Here is a 27,926-nt window from a genome sequence, read left to right on the forward strand (position 1 = left end):
CAGCTTTGAAAAACGGTCACTCTTCTAGAAAACAACCCTGCATTCCCTGGGCAGGGTGGATCTGGAAAAATAACAGAGGAATTAAGATTGGGTTAGAACTGCAGTCCAGGGGAGAATGTGCTTACACAGGAGGGGAGAGGACATGGGTGCTTTGTCGGACTAGCCAAGGCACGCCACTAATGTGAAGCAATTGTTTTTATTCAGATGGGAAGGGTTGGAAAGTGAGGCAGGTATGGAGCAAGGGCTGGTTAGCTAAAGTCCCCCCCGCCCCCCGCCATATGCTTGCATCTTCAACCAACACCAGCAGAAAATAATAACAGTAACTGCCACTATTATCATTAGTGGATTATCAGCTTAGTTACTTTTCATATATTGTCTCATTTTATTTTAACTCCGTAGACAGTTACACTTGAATACTCACTTACTAGATGGTAAAATATAAAAATAAAAAAAAAATGTGAGTTGCTGGGATTGCATGTTCTAAAACATACAGAGCTGGGGGGAAAACTGAGTTCTGTGTGCTTTCTTAAACATCATTATCTTTCAACTGGAAGCCGAAATATAAAACTTGAGTCATGTGGAAAGTTTTGGTTTGGTGATTCATTTCTGGGAAGAGTACCAAGGTTTTAGGAGACAGGATTACAAAACAAAACGGTCTGTGTGGGTATGTGAGCAGAGAGAATGTTTGGTATAGACGGTGGCTATCTTTACAAAGAAAGAAGTTACACATCAAGCACTCTATGAAATGGCCAACTGGAAGGTAAGGAAAAATGGCTGAAGTTTCAGAGGCACAGAGGAACTTATATAAAAGGGCCTGTGGTTAAACTGTATGTCAGGGCAGCTGTCTGAATGTTTCTAGAAATCATTAGCCCTGGGCAATAGGCCTGATTTCTCCCACATCTTTGCCAGAAAAAAAAAAAGGGGGCTTGATATCCAAATAAATGTTATACGGGTTTCCGGGTTTCCATACTGGGTGTACTATTTGATGTCCCTGTGGTTGATGAAAGTTATCAACTCACTGCCATAATTCTGCCATAATTTATTTATCTGGGGGGGAATCACTATATGGGATCTATGTCAGGATTACAGAAGTCAATCCACACCTGAAGTTTCAACTATGAATTAAAATATGACTACATCAGATAGATTGTATCAATGACTTCATACATTGATAAATTACTCACAGACACTGAATATCACCCTAAGTAGAGAAAATACAAAATTAATTAAACATGAATGAAGTTACTCACCACTGGACAAGTAAACACATGATTGATTTTTATCAATTTTCTCCCGTTAGAATGGCTATCATCAAAAAGGGAAATAGCAATCATTGGCAAGGAGATGGGGGAAAGGAACCCTTGAACATTTTTGTTGGCAATGTAAATTAAATCAAACATTTTGATAAAATTACAGAAGTGCCTTGACATTTAAAAAATAAGCAATTCTGTTACTGGGCATTTATCTAAGAGAAATTAATTCAGGCAGTCAGTCCAAACAGAGTACCCATCAATGGATGAATGAGTAAAAATAATGTATTGTTGCAAGAAATGTTAAGAAAGCATGAGATCCAACATTTGAAGCACATGATATGAGTGAATTTCTGATACATTTTTATTACTTAGGGCAGCATATAAAGAGACCTGAAGGCCATTATGTAGGGAAATAAGCCAAGCACAAAAAGGAACATATCACAGGATCTCACTTGGAGGTGAAAGCTAAACAAATCCAACTCATGGTAGAGTGTCTTAGGGTTTCTTTCTTTCTTTTTTTTTAACTTTGTATTTATTCTTTCTGACTAACACATCATACATCTTGATCCCATTCATCTCCCTGCCCTTTGTATCTGCCTTCTGCCATTGCAACCTCCCCCTAAAAATAAAATAAGATTTAAGAAAAAAGGGGAAAAGAAAAAATCTCATCACGGAAGCTGTACTTTAGTCCATATTTACCTTTACATGCAAGTGTTCATTGCAAGGAACCACTGGATTGGTTCTGGTTTCTGCTACACTACAGATACTGGGCCCTCACTGGGACTCCTTTTGGATAGCCTGTAGTTGACTTGTGTCATGGAGATCCTGCAGCTTTGGATCTACAGGAATAGCCCCTTCACAAAAGATTCATAGGTGGGATGGGTTGGGGAGGGGCAACTCACAAGCCTGGTTCTGGGCCTGGTGAGCTCTCCAGCATTGCCCTAGCTAGCTCACGCTACAGCAGCAAAGACCAGTAGGGCTGATGATTCTCTTGCTTTTGTTGCCTCAGGGCAGGCACACACACACACACACACACACACACACACACACACACACACGCACGCACGCACGCACGCACGCGCAAACACACATACACACGCGCGCGCGCGCACACACACACACACACACACACACACACACACACACGCACGCACACACACACCCCTCCACCACCAGGGCCTGCTCCAGTGTGTTGCCCAGGCAAGGTGCAGGGGCCACTCTCGCAAGTGCTGCAGCTGGAGAGGGGCAGGAACAGTTGTCCTGCTGTCCTGACCTCAGGGCCAGCTCTCCCACGCTCACAAGCTTGGGGCTGGCGCAGCTATGGTCCCATCAGCAGAGTCAGCTCCACAGGTTGAAACCCTTCCCAAGTGTAGCAGCTGGCAAGGGGGAGGGTTAGCTCCCTCTCCTGCCACAGGTGTAAAGGGACCAGGAGAGCATCTTTCCATCACCCGCACCACCACAGGGCAGATGGGGGGGGGTAGGGTCAGCTCTCCCTTAATCACATTCTCCAGCCAGCTCACCCACCCTCCTCCACCAGCAAGGTCAGTTCTACTGTACTGCCAGGCTAGGTGCAACCCCCCCCCACCAGGGCAGTAACTGGTAAAGAACAGGACCCTAGTGTTGCAGCCAGTGAGGGGTGGGGTCAATTCTGGGTAGCGCCACCCTGTCCTCCTTTGGTGGTAATAGGAGCCACAGACACCCACACAGACCACAGCTGCTGCAGGGCCACGGACTCAGAGACTCAGACAAGGACCATGGCAGCAGCCCAGGCCTGGATATCACCATGGCCCTTGGTGGCAAGCAAGCTACCCACCTCAGTCCACTCCTCACTAACTCCTCCTCTTCCGATATGCTTCTCTCCACCGTGACTCTTTCTCTCCCATACCTCAACTTATATTCACTCACCATAACAGTGTCACAAGGTGGGCGGGCCACTGTTCTCTCCTCCCTGGGCAGGCCTGTGGGTCACCATGTCTCACTCAGCTATAATGGCACTGAAAAGGGTCATACTTTCTCCTCACTGCTGGCAGCAGCTCACCTTAGTTAGGGTTTCTATTGCTGTGAGAAGACACCACGACCACAGCAACTCTTATAAGGGAAAACATTTAGTCCATTACCACCATGCTGCAAAAAGGTGACATGCAGGCAAGCATGGCACTAGAGAAGGAGCCAGGACTTGTAAAACTTGGCCTGTGGACAACAGGAAGTGGTCTGGGACACTGGTTGTGGCTTGCACATATGTGAGACCTCAAAGCTGGGCCTCCACGGTGACACACTTCCTCCAACTAGGCCACACCCACTCCAACAAAGCCACTCCCTATGAGCTCATTGGGACTATTACATCAGAAACTACCACAGTAGTGTAAGGTAAAGTGGCACTTAATGAAGATCATCATTTGGGAGCTTGAGGACATATTACTTAGAAGAGTAAGCCAGGTGTTGGGGGAGTAGCCCAGGGGTAAGGCCCACTAGTGTACCACCTATAAGGACCTGGATTCAATTTCTAGCACTAGAGCAAAAAGAAAGAGCAAGGAAGAGTAAGTATTGTCCAACAGAAACACCATTTAGTTACTCTAGACGAGAGAAGTAAACTATCTCAAAACTGCAATGGGTATTTTAAAATCCTTGTCATAGGTTGTGTTCTTGGTTAGAACAAAGTAAATACTGGTCAGTCTCAATCCATCACACCATCTTTCCTTCACAGAGCCATGATTGACTCATCTAACCTTCATCACCCAAATGCCCACTAAGGATATCTGAATCTTCTTTGAATCCCCCAAGACAGCGCCCCTTACCAGCAGGAAGTAGTTTGGAAAGAACGACGCCCAAATTCCCAAATATTGTGTATAAATGTTTGTTTTCATTTAATTGGACTTTGTTATATAAAATTAAATAAAAAAATACTCTATATTCATAAAAAAAAGAGTTTTCTCTAATAATGGTTAAAAGATACACTGACCTTTGGATAAAATGATGTGATCAAGAATCAGTTAAAAACCCTCTTAGCAGAGTAATAGTAGTAGGTTCTCCCCATAGATCCTTGGTCCCAATAAAGGTGCCATGTATGCCATGTATGAGGTTGAACTTATGATACAGGCATTAAATCTAATCAGAAAGTAGTTGGTTACTCTCATGGCTTTTATCATTATTGTACAAGTGGGCATGTCTTATCGGGCTGCTCATTATATTAGCTCACAGGATTCACAGCTAGGCAATATTGATGAATACTTTTCTTCTCCAGTAGCATGCACAGAACTTGCTAGCACCATGAAAGTGGCCAATAAATAGACATGAAGGACTCAGATGAGTAGCAACTTAATTTCTCCATGTTCTTTGATTCTGGCACGTGGCATCGTCATAGAAGAAGATACAGAATGATTGCAGGAGCCATACGTGATGAATGAATGAATGCAAGGAAATAGTGTTTCTGGATAGGGCAGGGGAATTGCACATATGGACTCACAGAAGTTGTAACAGTATGTACAATACATAAGCTCAAGCAAGATATTTGATAGATGCTGGGAAAGGGAGGTCCAGTTTCTTGTTGTTGTTTTAACAGTTTGACCCCCTGGTAGATCATCAGTCATCCAAGCTCCAGTGGAAAGTCATACATCCAAGAGGATTTGAAAAGCAAAATTTGTACTTGACAGGCTCTTATTTGCTTGAGACTGACTTCAAAGTCATTATGCAGCCTAGAAATTCTTTGCTTCTGCCTCCGTCTCCTGAGTTATAGCATCACAAGCATTCATTACCACACTCAGCCTACATAATGTTCCTTGGCCCATGAAACCACCCATGACCATCACAGGTGTCCAAAAAGTTTCCCTCCTCTCCATAGGTACAATTACCATCCTTTAGAAAATTCATTTGGCATTCCTTACTATCTCAAGCCTCTAGCAAGCTGCACAAGTCCAGGTGACCCTTCAGAGCCACTGCACTCTGTCTCTTCAAAATGTTGTGTAGATGAGTTTAATAAACACATACTGATTCAGTCATAGAACACCTCCAACTGCATTGATGGTGTAAATCATGGAATCATCTCTGTGCAGTATAACACTGAAGGAAGGAGCTCTGAGGTGTCAAAATATACTGACTAGCAAACAAGCCAACAGAACAAATCAGCATCTTTTCTTAAGTGCATTGAAGAATTGAGGTCTGGGGGGAAATGTCTGCCACTGAAATTAAAAGAATGAACAGGCAGCGTGGCAAATCCCAAGTTAACAGAAAGCCATGCAGAGAAATGTTTGCATGAAACAGACCTGGCCCCATGAAAGGAAACCTAAGCAGACCTAATGAACTGTCAGAGGTTTGATGTGGACAAAGTCAGAAGTGAAACATGATGACCCAGGCTAAAATACCCTTGCTGAGTTCTACAACAACTTGGTGCATACTGTATATTTACTTGCTGGTTTGACGGTCATGACAGTCACATCTTCATTTTGCACAGGAGGAAGCTGAGGCCCATGAAATGTCAGGAAGTGGATATAAGTCAGATGGCTAGACCTGTCTTAATTTTGGACTGTTAGATTTACAGAAACATTCCCTTAGGACTCTTAGTGATGAAAATGCTGCATTTGCTTGATACTAGCTACCAGTATGGCAAGATGAGAGGCACCGATCACTGATCAATGCTCAGACATGTGGAAAGCCAGTCTATGAATGTCAAAAACAATACCTCTCACATGGGAACCACAGTGGGGAGGGGAGATAAGAGAAGAATTAGGGGTAGTATCACAATGAACTTCTTTCATGCGTGTATGGAAATGTCACAATACAATGCAACTCACTATCATGCACAGTTAACACATGGTGATAAAATGTTATATAAAAACCTCACCTACTTCACCTCTGACAGTTGGGAATCATCCTTCCTTTCCACCCCACCCACTGCCTCACTACACATAGCTATTGCCCATACCCAAAGACCATCATAACATCATAACGTATGGCAGTCCCTTATAACACCATTATTTAGAGCTCATCACGATTTAGGTTCTTCCCTGCATCCATCCCAGGACAACTCCAGCCTAAAACATTATGCTGAACGATGAATATGTGTGTTCTCCAGTTGAGGTGTGCTGCTGGTAATTAAACAGTATTAATTCTATCAGCTTTGATTTACATTCTGAGCTCCCGGTAATAAGGCTCAGCATTCTATTTTCTTTCTGACTAGCACCAAGTAATAGAATTGGTGTTTAAGGATTATCATATAAATCTATTTTTTTTGGTCAGTCAGTATTGGGGAATTTTTTTCAATATATTACAAATGTATTCATTATTCTCAAGTTCGTAAAAATAATTAAAAGCTACAGGCCAAACACAAATTCCCAGGGCATAAAGATATGACTGGCACTCTACTCCCAAACACTGAGCTTGCCAACTTCTTCATTTGAGGCTTTAATGAGAAATTACTTCCATCTTTTCATGCACTAAAGGACTCAGGTGAAAAGCCCTCCCTTCATGGGAGTATGGAGACAAACATTCTGCCTATCAAAATGAAGCAGCCTTGTCATTTTGTGTATATTTTTAGCAACCTGCCAATTGTCCATTTTGAAACTTAAACTATGTATTTAAAGACATGAAGAAATTCTTGTGCGATTACAAAGTTGTACAGAACATATGTTCACATAACAAGAAAAAGAGAAATTCAAATCTAAAACAATCAAGGGAGAAATGAAGAAATTCAAGTGTGTCTAAGCTATCACTGAGATTTGTAGGTCTCCCTGTATATAAAATATGACCATACCCACCTTCAGGTGGCTTTCCACAGTTTGAATATCATGTCATTGGGGCCTAAGCTTGATAAACAACTCTTGTTTTTCCATTTAAAGAATTCAAATTCTGATTCCTGGACAGGCAAAGCACAACCAGTCTTGTTCTTAAATTCAAAGACAAACCATTAAGTATAATATTAATTGAGATACCACAGGGACTATGAGAATTGTGTGGACAGAAAGGGAAGTCCATGAGAGTTTTATGTTTTCTTGATACTGTTGTTTGTTTTCTCACCCTAACTCCAGGGTAATTTATACCAAGTTATATTACTAATTGTGGGGGGGGCACTTTGTGTGGCCCACCTTTGGAATGAAGAGCTGGCCTATAAAAGCCATAAGAGAGCTACAAAAGGCCACAGCTCCGGGAAGAAGTATGGGCATAAGTAATGCAAATGTTTATTTCACCTGGTAGACCAAATGTGACAGACTGTTTTATCTACAGTGGAATATTAATTTCCTGGTTTTGGAAAGGAAAACACAGTGCTCATTTGTATTGTTGTAAAACTTGTGAATTTGCCCCACAGGATAAGTAATACTCAAAGCAGCATCCTAATTAAAAGGAAAACTCAGTTGCCGTGCAAGATAATATAAGAAGGCATATAAATCGTAAACAAGATGCATGGTAAAAATGAAAAAGACAGGCTGGATTGGAAAGGAATGAAATAAGCTTTGGAAATGTGCTTCTTAAATGAACACAAATTGTGAGATAATGTCTCATTGAACAATAAAAATAACAAACCAGTGGCAAAGATGTAATAGAATTCCCCATGTATACCATTTTAATCTTAATATAATTTTCCCCAGTGCATCCATGTTTATTGAACTACTATGACCGATTCCTTCTGACTCTTTCCAAACTTACTAAGATTGTGTTCTCCACTGTAAATAATCCCCTTATAATGAACATGAAAACAATCCAGAAATTGACCACAGTTTATTGGAGGAAAAATGGCATTTCATCTACTCACAGAAAAGGCCTTCCAAGAATGCTAAGTCTATACATAGTTTCCTCAGGGAAGCTGCATGAGAGCACAGGAAACCCTTCCTGTTTCCTGCTGGGTCATCAATGTAATGCCTTTGTTTCTTTTCCTCCTCCCTCAAAAAAAAAAAAAACAAAACAAAAACAAAAAACAAACAAAACAAAAATAGAGAGGACACCCAGAGAATCTAACATGTAGGGTGTTGAATAAAGAGTTAAAGCGAGCCATCCTCGGATCAGTTAATAAATATATATGTAACTTGAATATACAGAGGGAACTGTGTCAGTTTCCCAGTCTGCAAAGTACATGATCGCACTGCCTATCATCACATAAGAACAGAACTGCACACAGGATGGGTATCCTGGAGAGATAAATTGAGCCCCGTACCTACTACTCCATCCCACTGAAGAAGCTCAACAAACCACCAACTCCAACCAACCCAATGGGCCTTTCTAATGTCTTCATTTCTAACGTAGTAAATCTCTCCTTGGCTTACTCTCAGGTTGGCCATTCAAGGTATGTGTTCATTCCATGAGATTTTAAAATAAAGATTTGTAGACATCCAACCAAGCCAAGGCTCAAGGAGCGTTGCAGAAGAGGGAGAGAAAAGAGTATCATAACCAAAGGACAGGGTCTTGTATTATGAAGTGCTGTCTCCTGGACACAACACAAACATTGCACTCAGAACTCACTGCAACCATGGTTACCCGCACAGGATCAAGTCACCAAGATCAGTCAATATTCAACCATGAAGTGATAATCAGACTAAGTGGTTTTCTTGTTGCTGTTCTTTTTTCCCAGAAGAAAGAACATGAAAGTAGGAAGGAAGGAAAGGAAAGGTTTAGGGGGAGAGTGCATGGCAGAGCAAAGCATAGAGTAGATAGGATCATGGTACATTACATGCGTGCATAAGATTGTTGATAATGAGATGTTTTAAAAAACTAAATAGTTCTTAAAAATATATGAAAACATATAAAGATGGAGACCATACCCTGTTTGTGACTTTGCTTTGAATTTGGTGTTGCTATGTTAATTGGAACACTGCTTCTGGGGTTGAGTGCAGCTTGGTGGTAAAGACTAGAAAGCACCAAATGATGGGTTCCATCCTTGACACTTGCAAAAAAAAAAAAAAAAAAAAAAAAAAACAAGGCAAAGCAAAGTATTTTCCTTCCATTTGAAGCCTAACACATTTTATTATTTATTTTCCAAAGTTCACTAGACAAAAGAAAGATATATATATTTAACAAATCATTGACAAAATATATTGTAAGCATATTAACAAGTACATTTAATTAAATACATCTTTAGTTCCTTTGTTGGACAACATGGATACTGTGGCTTTTAGCTTTGCTATTTTGTGCTTCATTAAATACTGGAAATTTTAACGAATCACACACTAACAGAGATCTCCTGAGCAAAAATATCTATGTACCCAAAGTAAGCAGGTGCACAAATCTACCCTTATACCAAAAAGTCTGCTGTTAGAGCAGGTAGAGTCAACAGTGCATTATCTTCATAAACTCATCATTCTTTTTCCAGGAAAAATTTTTAGGAGTTTAAATTGAGGCTTTCAAATATACTTAATCATTTAAATGAAAGTCAATTTCTGTAATTCTCTTTTTCACTACCTAAGACACTTCTAAGAAAATACAGTGGAGGTTCTCAAAGCCTAGGATCCAGGCTTCACAATCAATCACAGATCACTGAGGACTGAGGCAACTTGAGATTATCTGAGACAACATCATTGAGACAACATCCATGTTTCCAGCAGTGGCAGCTTCTACAAAGGACATTTCCGAGTTACCTTCTTACAGAGGGCCTTCCAGGCCATTGTTTCTGATGACCTTGGCATATTCCTTGGCTGATCTGTATGGAACTCGGGGTCTAGCAGCATCTTCAAAATCAACATGGAAGAGGCCAAACCGTCTGCTGTACCCATTATTCCACTCAAAGTTATCCAGAAGTGACCATGCACAGTATAGTTGAAGGTTGACTTCATCAACATGGATAGCTGAAATTGTTTTTTAAAAGAGCCATTAGCACTTCTGCTAAAGTAAGTCCTTAGTACAAATATCACTGACAGGCACTGGGCACCTCTTTCTCCTGCTCTGCTGGGGATCTCAGTGGGGACAGCAAAATTCATCTTTGTCTTTTTAACTACAAACACAAAACTGAAATAAAGTAAACTTTAGGATCTAATGCATATGTTGATTATCTTGATTTAGTTGTTCCATAGTATGCACCTTGATCAAAATATCAAGCTCCACACCAGAGCATAAAGGAATTGCTGTCACTTAAAAAAAAAAAGTGCCCCTTTCCAGCTTTATGCTTGACCCAAACATGAGCTTCAGCTCAGAAATTAAGTCACAGAGCAAGTATGGGTGACATAGTGTTCACAACCCCAACTTTGGGAAGTCTGACACAGGAGGGTAGATGCAGGTTCATAGTTAATTGGTTCTGCTTAATGAACTGGAGATCATCTTGGATGGAATAGTGAAACCTTAACCCGAAATTAAAAGAAGTTTCTTGTTATTATAATAAAGCAATCAGTCATTTAGACATTTGTTTCATTCTTATATTCTCTTAATGCACATTTCATGCCTTTTCTAACACACACACACACACACACACAGAGAGAGAGAGAGAGAGAGAGAGAGAGCTTTCCTAGAAGTGTATTCAGTTACAAACACCATCAATCATCATAGTATAGCTTCTAATGTCCAAGAAAATCCCTTGGTCAGTTGGAAGACAGTAGCATCCCTTATATTCCCATGAACAAGCTGGCACATGTCTTATAACTGTAAAATCAGAATCGTTAAACTGAAAAAAAAGTGAGTACACAGCTCTAACAAAGTATGAAAAGCTTGAAAATTCCATAGCAACCTCTGTTACTTGGCCACTATAGCACAATAACAAAGACAGGCTAGTTTATAAACAGCAGCCAATAACTTGTCATAGTTCAAAGAAACAAGAAGTCCTAAGTCAAGATGATGGCAGTGTCAACGTCTTATGGGGGACTATATCCAATTTTATTAATGGCAGCTTCTTGCTATATCTTCATGTGGCAGGAAGGGCATTTGAGTTCCTTCATGTCTCTTCATATATGGTCATCAACCCCATTGATGATGACTCATTCATGTCCCCCTCACCTTATAGTGCCATTGCCTTGAGAGCTAGGTTCTCAACACAAATTTTGGAAAGACTCAGCATGCATTCTATATCTTATTTCCTATAACTTTCCATCTAGACTCAGAGTGATGCTTCAGCCCTTTAAGAACCAAAGACAGGACTGTATACGCAAGACTTGCACAAGATCAAACTAGACAAAAATGCCAGTATGACTGGCAGAGAAAAGACTCATGAAGTCTCACCTCTAGGTGAGGAGCCATTGATGGCTTCTGGCAGATAGAGTATCAATTATCTTCAGCTATGTGGCCTCTGAAAGGCTATCTATGCTCCAGTAGGTGGTCCTACAACTCATATACAGGCAGCACTAAATGAATTCAGTGGTGTAGTTTGAATGTAATTGGCCCCCATAATCTCATATGAAGTGGCACTATTAGGAGATGTGTCTATGTTGGAATGGGTACAGCCTTGTTGGAGGAGAAGTGTGTCACTATGGGGGGAAGGCTTTGAGGTTTCCTATGCTCAGAATATCTCCCAATGAGACAGTTGACTTCCTGTTGCCTGCAAGAGAGAGGACTCTCCGCTCTAGCACCACATCTGCCTGACCACCACCATGTTCCCCCTCAAGATGATAATGGGCAGAGCCTCTGAAACTGTAAGCAAGCCACCCCGATTAAATGTTTCCTTTATAAGAGTTGCCATGGTAAGGGTGTCTCTTCACAGCAATAAAAACCCCAACTAAGACAAGTGGGTTAAAATATAAAATCATGGAGTTAGGAGGGAAAAGTGATGGAATGACATAGGAGAAATTGAAGAGAAGGAAATAAAGGGTAGAATTAGTCAAAACACATTATAAATACGGGTCTGAAATTCTCAAATAACAAAAAGGAAAAAAAAACTATAAACATGACCATTTCAGCCAAAACTGCACACGAACATATACAATATTCTCTCTCAATTTCTGTGAGTTCTCTCAGTTTATCATTTCACTCCATGCTAGGGGACCAGTTGTTTTCATTGTTTGAGATGGGGAATAGTGCTTATATTTTTAATTACTATTTTAAGTCTCTCAGAATTCTGAGATTGTGTAAATCTTTGCATTGAGCATTTTCTGTGTGAAAAAAAATCAGAGTACCTGGTCTATGACCCATTAAGAACCATTTCTCCACTCAGAAATCAAGTGAAAGGCTGGTTTGTTTAACAAGATGGCCATATCCCTCAATAAGCAAGGAGAAAATAGACTTTCATATAATAAATCAGATTTTAATTGCACTTGGGCTGTTCTCGTCCAGAGTGAGTTCTGTAACTAAATGTTTCAAGCTTGACTCTTACTTTTCCTTTAGTGTCAGTCTGTATTTTTCAAGTTTATTAAGATACACTATACATCTCTTCTAGGACATATCTGTGGGTCTCCGAATCTTAAGTTTTGTTTATAGAGTTAGATATTACGCAGACAAAATATCCCTGACAAGCTATTTGATGCATGACCCCAGATACAGTTGTACCAAGAGACTAGCAATGTGTTTTGATTAGGGAGTGTTTTATAAATGATGTAGGGAAAGAATTAAGCCAAGCTCTGTTGACATTTTTAAAATAAAATTATGCATAGAAAATGAAAATACAGAACATTCAACCGTATTAAGCCTTACAAGACTAAAAATACTTATGAGAATCCCTTCTCTTATCTGCTGTCATTTGCATGTATGCCTGCCTTTGCCAAGGACAATACAGAAAATACCCTTTCTTTTAATAATTTCTGTTTTAGGGATCCAATTTCAGTACAGAATGACACATCTCTATCTCAAAACTATAAAAGCCCCATACTCCGATAGAAAACAGTAATCCCCTTGCTTTGTAAATCTGTCTGGGCCTACGTGAGAACGTGCATGTTTTCTCTCGGACTAGTAGAACTACCACTGCCCAACAAGAAAGCCTGCCTGCCAGGTACAAAGCCAGACAGTTTCTGAAAACACACACAGTCCCACTGATCATATACAAAAGGACTGATTCATGTGCTAAACCAGGGGATAAAAATGAGGCCCTGCCTGCTTGGAAGGGAACAAAAGAAAATCTTGACAATTTCATTGTTAACTGCCGGGAGTACAACCGCAAGCACTAAGCTGCCCGAGTGACACTGGTGGATGTCTCTGCACTTTCCCTGCAGGAACACTCAAGTGGAGAATTACCTAGTTAGGTTCGGGAGCCAGCCTGCTGGAATCCTTCTCACCAGGCCATCACTGGGAAAAATTACAAAACCACACCGGAACCTGCACGCCTCTCCTCGTCCAATCTCCTCGGAACGGAAAGACACCATCATCACATTTCTTGTCACCATGATTTATGAAGTCCCGGATCTTGGCAGGGGAAAAAAGCACTTCTGAGAATTTGCTTTCTTTCTTTAACCAGAGTTGGAGGCAAAGTCAACACAGACCAATAGGACTTTGGACAGCTCCACAGCATGCTAGGATAAAAATGGTACCCGCTGCAGAAACAGAGTGTAATATAGGACAAGACTATGGGAAGATGCACCAATAAAAGCTTTTAGGCTTGTTTCCAGACAAAGTCTTCTACTCATAAAAACAACACATTAGCACTGTACTCTTCATAGTTGTATATATGTAAGTACATATATGTATATATATATATGTGTGTGTGTGTGTATACATATTATTTTGTATGTATATATGTCTATGTATTCTATGTATACTTTGTCCAAAAAGAGCCAAATTAAAAAGGATAAAGGCAAACATTAACCCAAATAACCCTCTTGTGCTTGCTCAGCCATGATCATTAGGAAACAAGCTAAATGTCCTCCAGTTGATATATGGATAATAAAAATGTAAATATATACAATGGAATAACGTTATTCATTAGTGAAAAATGAAACTTTAAAGTAGATGAATGAAACTAGAAAAGATCATATTGAGTGAGGTAACCCTGACCCAGAAAGACAAACACACCATGCTCTCTCTCTCATCTGTGGCTCCAAGTCTACATATGAGTGTATAGCCTGAAGTAACCGCAGAAACCAAGAAAGTCAGAGAGAGCTGCCAAGAGGGCATGAGCAGGGTCCAAGGGGGGAAATAGGGTGCTTTAATTCGTGTGGGTGAGGGAGACAAACAGAAAATGAGAGAAGAAGGTAAGATAACAGTAAGGACATCTGAAAAAGTCTTAAGGAAGCATTATTACCTAAAATTATTGATAATGCATATAAGTCTGTGCACACACATGTATTTTAGGTCAAATTTTACGATCTGAGGACAATGCTCCCTCCAAAGATCCACAGACTGCTAAACAAAACTGTAACACCAGCCATGAGAAGCCCTCTCTTTTGAGCAGGGGTTTCCAACAGATTTCTAAAACATTATAGGTTAAGCTATTGCTATTGCCTTTGTCCCCTCCCTCAGAGGTGGAAGGTAAGTTTCCACAGCTGAGGACAACATTCAGGTCACACACAAAGGCTAGAGGACCTGAGTAGGACCAAACCTGAAAGCCTGCTCCCTGAGGACTAACTTTCATAATAGCAGAAAGCACCATGCAAGCTTCCAAGAGGGAATTAAACAGTAGTCCTTCCCCACTAGAAGACCTATGAACTGTCACAATAATGACCAGCTTGGCACAGTAACAATAAGAGAGTAATAGTGGCATGCTTAACCAACAGCTTTCTAATTTGTTTTAAGGCCTGATCAACAAGAGGAAAACTATACATGCTACTGGCAAACTAGCCATCTATCTTTGGCTACTGTAATCATAGATCTTGGCAGAGAACCTACAATATAACCCCTAACTATATTCTAAATATGTGTCCTTATACCCATAGATAAATGTAGCTGTCATTCTCAACTTTGCTAAGGTCTTTATTGCTGTGATGAAACACCTTGACCAAAAGCTACTTCGGGAGGAAAGGGTTTATTTGGATTACATATCCAAAGTCAGTCCATTGAAAGAAGCCAAGGCAGGAGCTCAAACTGGAGGAAATCTAAAAGCAGAAGCTGATACAGAGGCCATGGAGTACAGCTTACTGCTTGTTTCTCATGGCTTCCTCAGCCCAGGAGTAGTACCAATCATGACTGCATGAGCCCTCTGCCATCAGTCATTCATTCTGAAAATCACTATAGGTTTCTCTACAATCCAATCTTATAGAGGCATTTTCTCAACTGGGATTCCTTCCAGATGACTCTAGCTTATGTCAAGTTGACATAAAACCAGCCAGCACAGAGCCCCCTTCCCATTTTTCTGTTCATCACATCATAATTCTTATACCCTATTATTCCCACCTCAATCCCCAATCTCACCTATCGTCCCTTTATACTTTCCTGTTTTCATGGTCTGAAGCTACGAAACACAGATTAAAAAGAACATACAGCATTTATTTCTGGATCTGGGTTACTTCTCTTAATATCATCTTTTTACATGCCTGTCCATTTACTGCAAATTTCTATTTTTCTTTAAAAGTGCATAGCATTTCACTGTGTGCTACATTTTCGTTGTACATTCTCTGAAGGATATTTAAGTTGTTTCCATTTCTTGGTCAGGTGAATAGAGCAGCTATGAACATTGCTGAACAAGTATATAGAAATGGGATATCCAGTCTTTTGGGAATATGCCAAGAGATGGTATAGCTGGGTTGTATGGAAGATTTATCATAGAATTTGGGAAAGACATTCGAAAACACCTGTTATCTTTCAAGAAGATAACAAAAACTGCTTCCTTGGTGTCCAAGAAAATATATATATATACATAGCCTGAATGAAATGACAAAAATATTTAAAAGTATTTGAAAACTGAATTAATAAAGAAATAGAACTATAAGCTGAAATTAGGATGGTATCAAAAAATTCAAGATCCCAATTAGAAAAATGAAAGGAAATCCTTCTAAGAATAAAAAGAATAAAGAAGAAGATAGAATGTCAGAACTCAGTGATAACGTAGAGGATCTAGATGAAGTAGGCAAAAAAATATGGGGGGAGGGAGATCACAAAAATGAAACATAAAGGAAATGTGGGTAACCATCAGAAGATCAAATCTTCAAGCTAGGAGATGAACGCCTTTAGTCCCAGCACTCAGGAGGCAGAGGCAGGTGGATCTCTGGGAGTTTGAGGCCAGCCTGGTCTACAGAGAGAGTTCCAGAACACCCAGGGATACACACAGAAACTCTGTCCCCCCCAAACAAAAACAAACCAAACAACAACAACATAAAAGATCAAATCTTCAAATTATGGGCATAGATGAGGGAGAACGATCCCATGTAAACAGCATAAACTAGATTTTCACCAATGTCATAGGAGAAAACTTTCCCAAACTACTCAAAGATATACTCATACATTTACAAAAAACTAACAAACAAACAACACTAACTAGGTACAGCCAAATAAAGAATACCCCATGGCATATAGTTAAAGCACTATGTATACATAACTGTAAAATATTTACAGGTACAAGAGAAGAAATGTAAGTCACATATAAAGGAAAGCCCACCTGAATAACACTTGCCTTTACAGTGAGAACCAGAAAAGACTGAAGGAATGCATTCCAAGTTCTAAAGGACAATGATGGCTGGCCTAGACTACTGTATGGAGCAAAAGTAGCTGCCATACTTGAAGGAGAAAAATAAACTTCCCATGATCCAAACAGACTAAAACAGCACTAAACAGAATACTAGAAGCAATACTTCAAACTGATGACAGGAACAAGCATGGCCAAGAGACTGTAGAAAAACAATGAAGCTGTTGTTTATTGACAAACATACTATACCTAAGAACATAAACCAGAAACAATAAAAAAAGATTACAATCTACAAGAACCTTTTAATAATAATTCTAAGTATTGGCAGTCTCAATTCTCAAATCTAAAGACACAAGCCAGCTGAGAGGATTAAGAAAAATGGTGAGGGAAAAAAGTATTCCAAACAAATGGAACCAATAAGCAAGAAGGTACCACCATCCTAATAGCTGGCAGCCGCTTTTGTCTGAAAGAATTTTCCTGTGTTAGGAAGTCTGATAATGGTTCTGCTTTGTTTTGTTTTCTGAAGATACAGAATCATGTCCTGTGGAAAGCCTAGCATGCAAACCCACACACAGAAAACTATGTATGACTGAGGTGCAGTAGTTTGAATGAAAATGGGTTCCGTAAGCTCCTAGAGAGTGGCGTTATTTGAAAGTATTAGTATATGTGGCCTTGTTGGAATAGGCATGGCCTTATCTAGCACCATGTCTGCCTACATGCCATCATGCTTCCCACTATGACTCTAATGAACTAAGCCTCTGAACTGTAAGTCAGCCCCAATTAAATACCTTCCTCTATAATAGTTGTTGTGGTTATGGTGTCTATGTACAGCAATAGAAACCCTGAGTAAGATACACAGTATTAGGGCTAACAATGACAGTGATTGGACTTGAGTTAGTTATATGGAAGCATGGTCCCTAATTATTCAGGAAATTTAAGTCTGACTCTTGGGTGAATCTGTGGAAACATCTACTCCCAAGGTTGTTGCAAAGGTCACACGAGATAGCATGAAACCTAATACAGTGCTCAGCTAACACCGAGTTTCTGTTTTTTCCTCTGTGGTCATTACTTGGAAGAATACAGAACACATGCCGGGGGGGGGTGCGGATAATTAGGAGACAGTAGGGTGCAGAGATATGGGATTGGAGAGGAACAGAAGAAAGAGCATGTGAGGTGACAGTAATGAGATGGTTATATGCAATCCAAACAGAGAAGGCCAGAAGAAGTCACAACAGCTGAAACTAAGCAAACAAATTTCTGCTCCTCCTAAACATAGTCACATTGACCCAAAGATTAATAGTCACAATACCAGATGATTTTTATAACTAACCAAGTTTGAGATTCACCAGTCAATGACATACATTAGCACCTACTTCAGTGTGCTTAGCATGGCTTCAATCCAAGAGTTAGAGTGCATGAGGCCTACACATATGTGAGACTCCAGGTAAGAAAGCACTATGCTAAGGGGACAGGGAATGCCATCAAGCAGCACCTTCAAACAAAATGGATCACCACTGAAAGACCATGGAGATGCTAAAGGCTCACGTGTGCCCTAATGCATCTCAGCCCACTGCTCAATTGAAACCTATTTTCATTCCCATTCAATCAAAAAAAAAATCTTCTCAGTTGCCATGAAGGATGGGTTAAATAGGGACCCCCAAAGGGAGAGTCAAAGCTCTCTCTCTCTCTCTCTCTGTCTCTGTCTCTCTCTCTGTGTGTATGTGTGTGTGTGTGAGAGAGAGAGGAGAGAGAGAGAGATGCTATCTGGAAATAGGAATCTTTTCAAATATAACTAAGAGTCTCAAGATAAGGATCTGTATAATAGTGTGTCAAGTATCCTTGTAACAGAAGAGACAGGGAGAGGCAACATCAGGAAGTAGATTCAGAGACAGAGGTGGAGACTGAAGTAAAATGTTCAGAGCTCAGAAAAACCAATTGCTAGCGGTCACCAGAAGCCAATTGAGAGTCATGGAGCAAATTTCCTCCCCTAACCTCTGGAAGGAAGTTCAGATCCTGCTGGCATCTTAATTTTGGAATTCTGGATTCTAGAACTGTGATAAAATATATTTCTGTTGTCTTTAAGTCACCAGTTTTAGGGGAATTTGCTAGCACAACAACGGGAAACTAATACACCATGCTCTCTCATTGTGGTTGCCAACTGGGCTCAGAGTCCCAAACCAACCACCTGGTTTTGCTAGGGGCATATGAGCATCTCTCTCAAAGTCTGTCAAAGCCAGAGCAAGAAAGCCTTCTGGGGACACAGTTTGAAGCCTATTTTCTGGCAATTGCCCACACTCTAACTTTGAAAATGTGATTTTCTGAGTTTGGTTGAACACTACAAGTTCATTACAATTGAAGAAGAGCATTAGCTGGATAGCCTCCTGCAGGAGACCTGGCACACTGGCTGCTTCCTCTTTCTTTGGGAAAATATAGGCAAGGGGATGATCCAAACAATGAGAGATGCACAAAAAGACTCTCCTCTCCGCAAGTGAGCATGAGTAGGAGTAGCAGGGCAGTTTGTGAAAGGACCCAAATCACCCCAATAGAGGAGGCCCCACTTACATATTGGACTCTTGGTAACAAGAACCACAACTCTCAGAAAAGACAGTCTTTGAATATCAGAGCTGATTTTTAAATATTTTATATGAAAATGCCAATTAGCCAGAAATGAGCTCCACAGACTTCTTAATTAACTATTATTCCTACTCTCTCTATTACATGACGGGGGGGGGGGGAAATGCTACAAATAGAAAGCAATTAAAAGGGATCATATAAAAATTCACAATTGTAAAGCTGATCTGAGACTAGGTATATGTCTGTATCACCTTCTACAATTTCTCCATCTATATTAATTACGTAGTTACTTATGCTCCTGCCAAAAGTTGCTATTAAAGGAATCTATGTTCTTCCCAGCCAAAGGTACATTAAAAGGGCTCCTTCTGTCCCCTAGTCCCCTCTCTACCCTCTTTCCTCTCTTATTTCCCTCTGGGACTTGGGTTCCTCTTCAGTAAAATGGAGGTATTAGCATATCTTCATAGGATAATGGTGAGCATTAAATAAATTAATACAGACAGCTCTGGGAAGAAGACTTGACTCCTTGCAAAGCCTAATACACACTACTCAGTGGCTGCAATTGTGGCTTTTATTGCTCTCCAAGTCTGGGAGGGTGAGGAGCGAAAATCTGTTCTATATCTTCCTCCATCTGGTTTGCAACAGCTTTCAGAGGACGTAGAGTCAGCACAACGTGCTCAGTGCTGAGAAGCAGAGAAATTGGGAGCCAAGGGAAAACACAGCATCTGGGACAGGGTTATGCTCTGTGGGAATGGGTCAGCTGTGGGTCAGGACAAGGAGTCAGTACTGACATGGAACTTTGGGTGATGCTTCCAGAACACCAAGGAGTACTGTAGCTCCTCTAGTTGAGTGAACAATGGGAGTTAGGAGTATCCTACTTGACATTCTAGGACAGATAGGCAACACCTATTCTATATTTATGAAATAAATGTATGTCAAGCACAAAAACATGGAGCAGAGTATATGATGCTATTTTATATTTTTAAATTCACATTGCAGCCTATATATAAGGAGGATATCCACCTAGTTATCACTCTGTGAGCATTTAATCATAGTCTCTGAAAAGTAAAATGAAAAGAGAGGGGAGGGTCATAAGAAACAACTTTGAACACCATATCAAAGTTCACTATGCATCAAAACCTTTCATCTTTGCAATGAAGCTACCAGATATTATTATCATCTATATTCTACAGAGAATGGTGCGGGAATGTGGAAAGGTTCAAAAAACCTTAGCAAGATTCATACAGCAAAGTAAGTACACTGAGACAGGAAGTGAAGAGGGCAGTAGCAACAAAGCCTACACATGGAGCTTGCACAATCAGAAGATCTGTTTTAATCAGAGAGTATGGGACATGGCTAGCGGACCGCTTTGCTTAATGAAAGAGTGTACTCAGATCCAACAATGAGTTCAAGTCACATAGTGCCCTTAGCTAAGGCAATTCTTTCTTACCGGATTCTGACCCTGGCTGATTGTCACTGATTGTTACAGTTTGAACGTGAAATGGTCCCCACATAGGCTGGTGTCCCTGGTGATTTAGAAGATGGGGCTACTTGGAGGAAGTGCATCACTGTAGGAGTAAGCCTTCAAGTTCATCATCTATGTACTTCCTGTCCTTTTTGCCTTCCTGATGTATTGAGATTTGAGTAACATCCAGTCCCCGTTGGAGCTTTCTGTCATCAGGATGGATTTATACCCCTTCCAACTGTGAACCACAGCAAATCCTTCCTCCCTTAAGTTGATTATTGTCAGGTACTAGGCAGCAGCAACACTGTACTGTTGGAGAAGAAACAGAAGTGTGCAGGGGTCGGGGGGAATGGGCTGCAATGAGCCCTTCAGGAGCAGCGCTCAAACATACACTGCAGAGCCAGTTAACTAAAGAGACCATCTCAACTGCTAAGCAGCCCAATCAATAGAAGTGGGTGGCACAGTTCCTTTTGCTTCCAAAATACTAACTCTCTTTGTACCCCAGAAGCCAACTGTATCTCAGCTTCTGCTGAACTATAGACTAGACCATACCACCACTATAATTCTCACGAGCTGGGACTCCCTACTTCCATCCTCATCAACATAAAAGGCCCTGCCTTTATCCAGCAGTCCACCTTTGAATTCAATTCTCAATGCATGAATCCAACTGATAGATCATATAACACCCTGGTCCACTGAAACCAGAGACTGCTCATCCTACACCTTGCAGAGATAAAACTCAGAAGTCTGGGTGTCTCTCAAGTGGAACAAATGCATTCAACCAGTGCTGGGCAGCCAGACGACATGACAGATGTTCACCACACTGGAAGAACAAAGACAAAAGCAATCCAAAAGATGGAATAGCATGTGTGAAAACTCAGATATGTAAAATCCCATGAGAGAAACATTAAAGTGGTGGTTGATTCAATGGAATCAACAAGAACGACAGTAAAAACCACAAGGAAAACCGAAGGGGAGTTGTCATCGAAACTAAGAATTTTGATTCTACTCCAACAGAGATAGGAAATCATTGAGGGATTTTAAGACAGGGAACAGTCTTGGCTCGTTTGCAGTTTCAAAGGTTTACTGTGACCTCTGGGAAGAACAGATCTGAGCATGGCAAGAATGGGATCAGAGAAAGCAGGTGGGAGTGATGGTATCCGTTCAGGTAGGGATGACGGGAGTGACATAGGTAACAACAGAGAGGAGTGAGTGGATTCAATATGTACTCAAGTTAAAGAACAAGATTTAGCAGTGTTCTCATAATCACTGATGAAGAAACTATGAAAGCAATGAGTGATTAATAATTGTGCCAATCCCTGGATTAGGGAACACTTGACAGGGTCAAGGTTTGGAACAGAAGCAGGAACGATAGAGTGAAGGTTGGTTATAATGACTTTAAGATGCTTTCCTTGACATCCAAATATAAGATAAAGGCACAGTCTTGGACAGTGATTTTTTTTAATTTTAGAGTCCTCACACCGAGATGGTAATTGAAATCACGGCTGTTAACAGAAGCAAGAGAACAAGAAAAGCAAACCAAAACAAAATGTGGGCATGAGAGTGACAGAATTATAACAATTGAAGCTGGGGCTTCAAAACTCCAAAGCTTACAATCTCCTCCCAGAAAGACAATGGGATGTTGCAAATCTGGAACAGGAGTATTGTACGGATCATGAGGAATCAGAACTACTGTGGGAAGTACAGTGCCAAATGGTGCAGAGAACATACGGTAGACGGAAGTAGGAGGAGCACCTTGCTACGTCAGTCGTCTACGCAAAACATGTTCTTTCAAATCTCCACACAGCCTCTGCCTGGTGTCCTACAGCCACCTCCCCCTTCTTTACCGTTCTTCACAAACATTGAAACATTGGCTTTCTTGTTCTTCCTAGAACGTGCTGAGGACACGCCCACCCCACGGCCTTTATATTGACTTTTTTTATTGCTCATTTCAATGAGTAGATAAATGAGTCCTATGATTTAAAAAATAAAATAGGCTTTATCCTTTTCCTTTAAAATGTGCTCCCCTATTAATAGTTTCTCAATCTCCCAGGTAGATGAGGAATGGGCACTTGTTGAAGGAAAGGTGAGGAAAGGAAAAGAAAGAGAAAAGTAAAGGGGATGGGAATGGTGAGTATAAAATGGGGAGATGGGAAGGAGACAGAGAGAGAAGCGAGGGGAAAGGGAATGAAGAGTTGTTTAGAGATGATCTCAACAAAACAATGGTTTTATCATCTCTGCGTTGGTCTTAGAATCTCAGCAAGTCCAGGATGAACAACACAGGCATCAGTAACTACTGATTCCAAGTCACCATCTCATATGTGAATCTGCCTCATCTGGTTGACACCATCTCTCACAGCAACCGATCTCTGATTCCAGTCCCACTGTGGTTATTCTAGCTGTCCATCTATTTATTCCATAGTGTATCTGCACTTCCCTGGAGCTTCCTACTTTGTTTATTTCAACAAAGCTTCCTTACTACCTCACTATCTGGTACCACATATCCATCTCTGGTTCCCAATAAATCTCAAAGACCTCTGTGTGAGCTTGGATTTGTTTGTAGGATTGCTCATTAATGTTTTCCCATGATAATTCTAAAACCTCTTGATTCCGTGGAATAGGGCCATTGCCCTATCCTGAGCAAAAGCATTGAACTTGAATGGTAGCACTTCATCCTTTGTCTAAACTGGAGTTCATGGAGAACGTATCTTTCATCATATGCTCATAGGCCTTGTCTGTAATACACACTTTACATATGGTTATAGTCCATAAGAATATGGCTTTATCTACAAGTAAAAAAAAAAAGCTCCTCAACCAGCCACAGCCCCCCTAAACTAGACTTTAAATAAGTGGCCTTTAAAGAAAGCATTTGGTGCCCCACATAGAATTGACAGAGGCAGACATTCTCACGCTCACATGAAAGGCTGTGTTCTAGGTTTTAAGGTTATAGTAAAGGAATGTTGATCTCATGGAAACTGTTGAAATCATGACAATACTTAACATGGGAGCAAATGAAAATAATTAATATATAATAATAATGAATTACCTATGTCTTTCAAATCATGTTGTTCCAAATTACATCCTGAATTTATGGGTGAATGTTAACATGTCTTAACTTTTTCCTTCTGATTCTCCTTTGGTACATTTCACTTCTATGCAGCTTCTTGTTTAAAGTCTTTTACTCCAGGTTCTATTCCCCAGAAAGTCAGAAAGTACATGAATTCCACATCCCAGTGCTCAATGTGCACTTCTTAGAATGAATGACATCAAGTAGTTATTAAAGTGGACATTTTGTCAGCAATAAAAGAGCACAGAGAAAGTAGTTATTAAGAAGTATAAGAACCAAAGTGAAGGACTTCATTGGTAAGTTCAACTTTTCTGAGTAATCAGAAGATGCAGAACTTACTCTTCCTCAGAAGAAAAACATACATTTTGAATGGTAAGAACTAGAATGCCTTCTTGTAATTCCTTAATTCCTAGACCAAGTATCTTTTCAGATACTTGTATACAAGTATACAATAAATGCTAAACAAATCATAGCTGATCCTCCTTAAGAAGCTATTGTCAGGGATGTCAATGCCACCTTCTGTCACTAACCAAGGAAAAGCAAGCTCACCATATCAGCATGCCTGAGTGCAGTAGCAACTGTAATTGCTTAGAGTTGAGAAACTCAGGAAATGAGCAACAAAGAGCAGAGAAAGGACACTGACACGTCCTTAAACCACAACTGTGTGTGTTTTCAGCTTTCACATTGCTGGCACCAAGTTCAAGCCCAGGTGGGCAACACCTCACCCAGACTGCCCGTCCTGGCCTAATGCACGAGTCTCGCCAGTCTGCTTCTTAAGGACAAGGAAGGACACTGCTTGGTGATGCAGCCACAAGCTGTTCAGGGAAGAGACTTGGCTCAGCACATTTCAGCCCTGGAGGAAGGATGGGCTTATATCTGAGAGTCACATAAAGTAAATAATCATGCAACTGCAGATTCATTCTGATAGGGCTTCTGACAGCTGCTCTGAGAGGTGGGTCCTTGCAAGCCCATCTTTCAGCAGCGAGCTGACCCAAAGATCCAGGAAGCTCCAGACAGGACCATATGGCCTGGAATAAGAACATATTTCAAACTCTGTTTATTATGCATATCTTTCAAGGGTTCACTACTCTGTGATGAAACATTGCACCTGCAAGGCTTTAATAAGCTTCCCAAGCAAGTACAATTATAAAATCGCAGACACCTGAAGACTTTGGCTTCTCTTATACTCAGATAAGCACTGCCCACTGGTGACTGATCTCATTCTTCTTAATTATATGGGTTTGCAATGTTTTATAAGCTGCCATCAACGCTTATTCAGAAAACAAAACTCTGTGTAGACTTCTGAGGGCCATGAAATATCATTTCACCTGAACTTTGGGAACATCAACATTACTGCACATAAAACCACCCCAAAATTCAAAGAAGCAGTCCCCATGCAGCCCTGCAAAGGCAGGGGAGCATTTGATACAAACTGAAGGTGGACCTCATTTATCAACAACACCCAGGGTGGGAAATGGCTTTTCCTCACAATTGGATCCTAGAATTCCACATCTGGTCCAAATCTTGGAGACACACAGTTGGTTTCTTATTTACTCAATGACTAACCACTGAGATGCCATTGTGCACCAGATGCCAGGCTATATGTGCTAACCTAGACAAAAAGAGCATGCAATACCTGCCCTCGGGAGTCAGTGTTCTCATAGGGAAGACAGAGTCAAAAAGAATTAGCTAGGGAATGCATAAGGATTTGGGCCCTAAAGTCATTGGGCCTACAGGATCTTTAACCATCCTGTGAAGGTCAAGCCTGAATCTCTACAGGAACAGGAAGCAATCTTTAAGCAGGAATGGAAATTTCTAAATTACATGACTTCACAAATTGGTCATATAAATAAAGGTATGTACCATGTTAAGACTGGAAGGATGCTCATGAGTCACAATCACTGTCTCTCTCAGGGCCCAAACATCTCAAGACTCTAATTTCTATTTCGGCCTCTAATCAGCCTCAAGGTGAAAAAAGCATTTGTGTCCAAGACTGCATGACTATCCTCATGACTAACAGTGGCTGGAGTGAATGGTCATTATATGTCTGCCACACTGAAATTAGTAACTACCCCTCTCCCCCCTCCCCACCCTCTTCCCTCTCCCCCCTGTTTCCCTCCTTCCCTCTCTCCCACTCCTCCTAATCCTCCCCACTCTATTTCTCCCCCCTTCCCCAAACTGACAGTCTAGATGAAATTCTGGACCTGTGAATCTTTCTACTCAAACAATGTTCAAAAGCCACAATCTGTATTTTAGGAAAGGATTTTATAGAAGATTGTTTAGCCTAATAATTATGTAGAAAGAGGAGCATGTGAATCCTGCCTACTGAGATTCCGTCTTACCCTTTTCTATCCATGGTCCAACATTAAAGGAACCTTGGGAATAAGAATGATGCCATCCTGATAAGGGGGTAAAGCAGTAGCCAATCTGTTTCTTGTAGAATTTGAGAGACCTCTGGCCACACTGCAGGAGGGCCACAGGACACAGGGTGACAATTGAACATATATCTGACAACAGTATGACCATGCAGAGTCTATTTCTATTCAACTCACCGACTTTAATATATCTCCGATGGGGTTTTGGTTGGTGCACTAAGAAAGACACAAATGTTCCCATGAGGCATAAGCAGAAAGGGAGAGAGATTAGAGAACCTGAAAGTGATTGTATTTCTCTTTGAAGTGCAGAGAGAATCCATCGGGCTCATGGAGGGGTGTGTGTGTGTGTGTGTGTGTGTGTGTGTGTGTGTGTGTGCAGAACCTTAGTTTCCTCTAGCTCACGGTAGAACCCTTCAGATCTCTTTACATTCTGTTGTTTCACTGCCTAAATACTGCCATGGTTTCAACTGCAGTAAATATGCCCAACAATGATCTACTTAATTGCAAGGAAATCCACAGACCACCTCTCTCAAGAGTCTGCTACTGATTACATCCGAGAGCAGCTTTCTCAAATGAGAAGTGGGATGAATTTGTTAGCTCCCCTTTGGAGAAATAAAATGGTGAAATTTCCATTTGCCAGGCATTTGCAAGACACCAAGCTCTGTTTGAAGTTTCCCATGCACGAAGCACTCGCTCTTTCCTACAGCCCTATAGTATGGATCCTATTATTGTCCCCATTTTACCCAATGAGATACCTGAGGCACTGTGAAGCCTTTCCATTTGCCCAAGGCCTTGCATTTGGTGCAAAACTCCAGCATAGTCTCCTCTTGCGGAATGGATTAGCAAGTTGAAGAAAATGCTTGAAGGGCAGCTATCTCACCCTATTTTCATTAAGTATAAAAGTTAGTCTCGCATTCGATCAATATCCATTGCTTTTCTTCCTAGCTACTGGGAATACAAGAACAAATAGGGGGATGGCCCTTCTGTCTTCAAGGGCTACTCTATGAAAGAACAGACATGTCAAGGAGCAGCTGTAGGGCAGTGATCAGATGAAAATACCACATACTCTGAGGGCAAAGACCAGAAAGTGCTGGGGGAAGTGCATGTCAAAGAAAGCCTCTTACTCTGCTTCAGTTTACTATTTACTACAGCATTTACATCATTCCTCCCCTCTCTCCCTCCATCTTCTCTCATGCCTCTTCCATTCTGTCTAAAACTAATGACCTGTTCTTTAAGTATTGTTATTAATAATACATATATATATCTTCCACATAGTAATACCACACATATATACATATATACATATAAATGCAATGTGTTGAAGCTACTTAGTGTTGCTTATATGTATATGTGTTTAGAGGTGACCACTTGGGAATGAATCTTATCGGGGGGGGGGTCATCTATGGAAAATACTGATTATTCCCTTCTCAACAGTTATTCTTTTCCTGCAATTCTCATCTGGGGATAGGGCCTTTTGAGATATCCCCTATCAACCCTGGCATGTCAACTGGTATCATTGCACAGGTTTTCTTCAGCCAACCATGTTTTTAAGATTCCTTTGGTGCAGCTTCCCTATCATATACAGAACACCCTGTTTTAGAGCAGACTTCCTGGTCCTCTGACTCTTACAGTCTTTCTGCCCCCTGTTCTTAGATTCTCACTAAGCTATAAGCATAGCAGTGGTAGATACATCTACAACAGTTGCACACACGCTAGTTAGGGTTGAACATGCCCCATCAGTTCTTACCTGCATTTTGATAGTGTGACATCAGAGTCCATACTGGAGAGATGGACAGGGTAGTGATACTGA

General features: G+C 40.8%; 1 protein-coding gene across 3 annotated transcripts in view; it reads right to left on the bottom strand.

Moving 5' to 3' along the window:
• Positions 1–9,759: 9,759 nt before the first annotated feature.
• LOC127213633 (cytosolic beta-glucosidase) overlaps positions 9,760–27,926 on the bottom strand; it is a 120,003-nt gene continuing 101,836 nt past the window's right edge. Inside the window, exons 5-6 of one of the 3 annotated variants that reach the window (XM_051174093.1) lie at positions 13,320–13,423; positions 9,874–10,018 (exon numbers count right to left, since the gene is read on the bottom strand). In XM_051174093.1, the coding sequence (XP_051030050.1) occupies positions 13,368–13,423 (56 nt within the window). In that variant the 3' untranslated portion in view covers positions 9,874–10,018; positions 13,320–13,367. Of the gene's footprint in view, positions 10,019–13,319; positions 13,427–27,926 lie in introns of all 3 variants that reach the window. The other 2 variants (XM_051174092.1, XM_051174091.1) reach the window with 2 other exon arrangements.

The sequence above is a fragment of the Phodopus roborovskii genome, unplaced genomic scaffold, assembly GCF_943737965.1.
Source record: "Phodopus roborovskii unplaced genomic scaffold, PHOROB, whole genome shotgun sequence".
In the NCBI taxonomy this organism is placed as follows: domain Eukaryota; kingdom Metazoa; phylum Chordata; class Mammalia; order Rodentia; family Cricetidae; genus Phodopus; species Phodopus roborovskii.